The sequence below is a fragment of the Juglans regia genome, chromosome 7, assembly GCF_001411555.2.
Source record: "Juglans regia cultivar Chandler chromosome 7, Walnut 2.0, whole genome shotgun sequence".
In the NCBI taxonomy this organism is placed as follows: domain Eukaryota; kingdom Viridiplantae; phylum Streptophyta; class Magnoliopsida; order Fagales; family Juglandaceae; genus Juglans; species Juglans regia.
In genome coordinates, this window is record NC_049907.1 from 22,822,007 (window position 1) to 22,824,911 (window position 2,905).

The 2,905-nt window shown below is 45.2% G+C and overlaps 1 protein-coding gene across 1 annotated transcript; it reads right to left on the minus strand.

Annotated features, from left to right (window-relative positions):
- Window positions 1–1,621: 1,621 nt before the first annotated feature.
- Window positions 1,622–2,487, minus strand: LOC108996662 (cysteine proteinase inhibitor B-like). The gene has a single exon (XM_018972673.2). The coding sequence runs from the start codon at window positions 2,253–2,255 to the stop codon at window positions 1,854–1,856; it is 402 nt and encodes a 133-aa protein (XP_018828218.1). The 5' UTR covers window positions 2,256–2,487; the 3' UTR covers window positions 1,622–1,853.
- Between the last annotated feature and the right edge of the window lie 418 nt (window positions 2,488–2,905).

Genomic DNA, 2,905 nt, shown 5'->3' on the forward strand with positions numbered 1-2,905 from the left:
GCACTTAAGTGCACAGTACTTGTGTATTACTATGCATCTAAGTGCACGGTGTTCACTTGCTAGTATCTGGGTAGCATGAGTTTTACGCGATCAATATTTACTGGGTGCTTAATCTTTGCATAGTTCATTAGAGTGAACTGAGTACAATGGTGAAGAGCTTGGTTCCTCACCCATTTTCTGCAGCAATATTTTTTGTGAATGTAAAAATTCAAAAAGTTAAGAATACATATATAGAGGAAGCTTCATTCATCATTCGGAATTTATTCAATGCACTGGAAAATCGTCCTTCTCCGACCTCCGTTGCGTTCTGCTTTTGTATTGTCGTAGCCTGTTCGTCTGCTCTTCCTTTCATTACTTCAGGTTGTTTTTCTTCACTTCGCGAGGCTTGAGATCGCGTTATTGCCGGCATACAAAGGACACGCTATTTATGGAAAACAAAGATTCTACAAACGGCGCCATTGTTGATGTCATGTTTTGCGTGCCTAAGCAACAACGGTTGATGTTGTAAAAATTGCACAACAAGCCGGAGGGAGAGAAAAATTCATTCCCGACCCACTGAGTTGTTTCGGTGTTGTTTGGAGTCCCCATCAGTGTTTCGGTACGGCTGTACGGTGGCGACGCACATATCCATGATGATGAATGGAAAATAAGTGCAGGAAAAGTAAAGAGAGATAGACACTGAAATTTACGTGGTTCGGCAACAGGCCTACGTCCAGGGGGTTTGGGGAGGAGGGTCTCCGCTATAATATATTTGTTTACAGTCATTCATGGTTCATCATATCCTACTGTGCAAAGATTGCTAGTGGTCTGCTGGCTAAGTAAATTCTTCCTGGAGTTTGCAGTAGGTTGAAGAAGAAGTTGAACATATCATCCAGAGCGTTGAAGTTGTATGGGCATCCTCTTTTATACGTTCCTCCTTCTGCAACTATTGGTAGTTGCATGTCTGACTTTTCACTGCACATGTCAGTATGCCATGAGGTGGCTGGTCTCCCTTGTGTGTATCAGCTTCCATTCTCTTCCTATTTTTCTTCTGACCGTTCTGTCGCTTATCTGCTCTATGTCCCTTTCTGTCCCCCACTCTTATCCCTTTATCTTGTTTGTCTTCTTACCTTAGTGGTGGGCTGGGCCCAACTATATATGGGTATGATATTTTATCCCTCCACATCCATACTAGAGCTCATGTTCTACCAAACGTTTTAGACGTTGTATTTAATGGGATTTTACTTTTCTTCTTCAGGTATTATCAATCTAAATTAAATCAAGATAAAATATAAAATGTAGAGAGAGATGATTACCTTTCCTTTGGGCAATGGGCTTCTCAGTACAACGGGAGGAGCGGAGGAGGGCAGCGCAAATGGGTGATGGGCGACTGCCTTTGAGCTATGGGTTTCTCAGAATAAGAAAAGAGATTCGTTAGGGAGGAGGGCAGCGGACTGCAGAGAGCTTTGTGTTCTACAGTTTTAACCTTTTTTTTTTAACCCCACTTATCCAAGTGTGCAATTCGTGCGCCTCAGGGGGCTTTCTCGCAGTACTGTAAATAAAAAAATTTTCTTACTAATATTCGCATGCAGCTGTCTGAGCCCTTTTGCAGTGCTCTTCGGATTTTCAGAACAAAAATTCATGTTTTTAATATCAAACCGCCACCTTAGCCCTCGTTTATTATGCGTTTATTCATACTGATTTCCCGTGAAAAAAGATACATTTGTCACGCTCTCTCTCTCTGATCTCTCGCACGACACACACACACAATCCAACAAAAAAGAAAGGTCAGATAAAAACTACATCGCCAGTACCCTTCCCGTAAAAGCATTAGCTAGGATGCAGTACCACTACTTTTGCCCAACCGTTCATGTTCATTCACTAGTACTGGACTTGGAGCGCCCAAAGTTGAGCAGCTTCTTGGAGTTAACCCAAGGCTTGACCACCACTGCAGACTCGAAAGTATTCGTCTCGCCACCTTTCTGGGTGGCCGAGATCACCAGGTAGTACTTGATTCCTGATACTACCTGCCTCTGCGCCTCCACTACCTCCACAAACGTCAGCTCGCCTCCGTAGCCACCTTGCCTCAAGCTCCGGTTGTATTCCTCCACCGAGAACTTCCCCAGATCCTGCACCTCCTCGTTCGTCTTCACGTCCCTTATCTTCATCCTCCCTCCCACCAATCTTCCTCGGTAACCGTACGTCGATAAAAAGAGCACGGAGAAGAAGATGGTGAACGCTACGAACTTCGCCGCCGGTGATCTTATCAACGCCATCGATGAGGACTCTTGTGGTGACTAATGAACTAGAAATCCGCTTTCTTTTTCCCTAGAAAAGGAATTTGTTTCTTGTGTATATTCCCTTTGTGTGTGTTGTGGAAGGGAATGGAAAGGGTTGGGGGTATATATATAAAAGAGAGAGAGAGAGGGAGGGTGTTTGGACGCGTAAATTGAATGGAAACACGAACGGCTCGCCGCGTATGTGAAACATGAGGGAAAACGACGAGAGACAGTGATGGGATTCTCTCTCATTGTGTCGCTCTATGTTTATCTGCTCTCGAACTTGTGTGCTGTAGGGGACTTCTTATCGTCTCGGGCTGCTGCCCCTGTGACTGTCGTTGATTGGGTTTTGTGTTGTACATACTTGGCGATGGCGTGGAGGAAAACTGGCCGTACGTTAAGTAATAATAGGGCAGGTGCCACATTGATGGCTGCATCTACATGGTGGCAAGCTGGCAAGTTGCCACCATCGTCACCACCGCCTTCTTTCAGAAACGGGGGCTCCGGGGTCAGCGTTTTTACACAATGGCAGAGACCTTACTCGTGTGCAAAATTTAGGAAGAGGACTGCCAGCGTACCAAAGCACAGCACATGGGCTATACGATTGGCCAGGCTTATCCGTAGTACGAGTCCCCTCTTCCAATCGA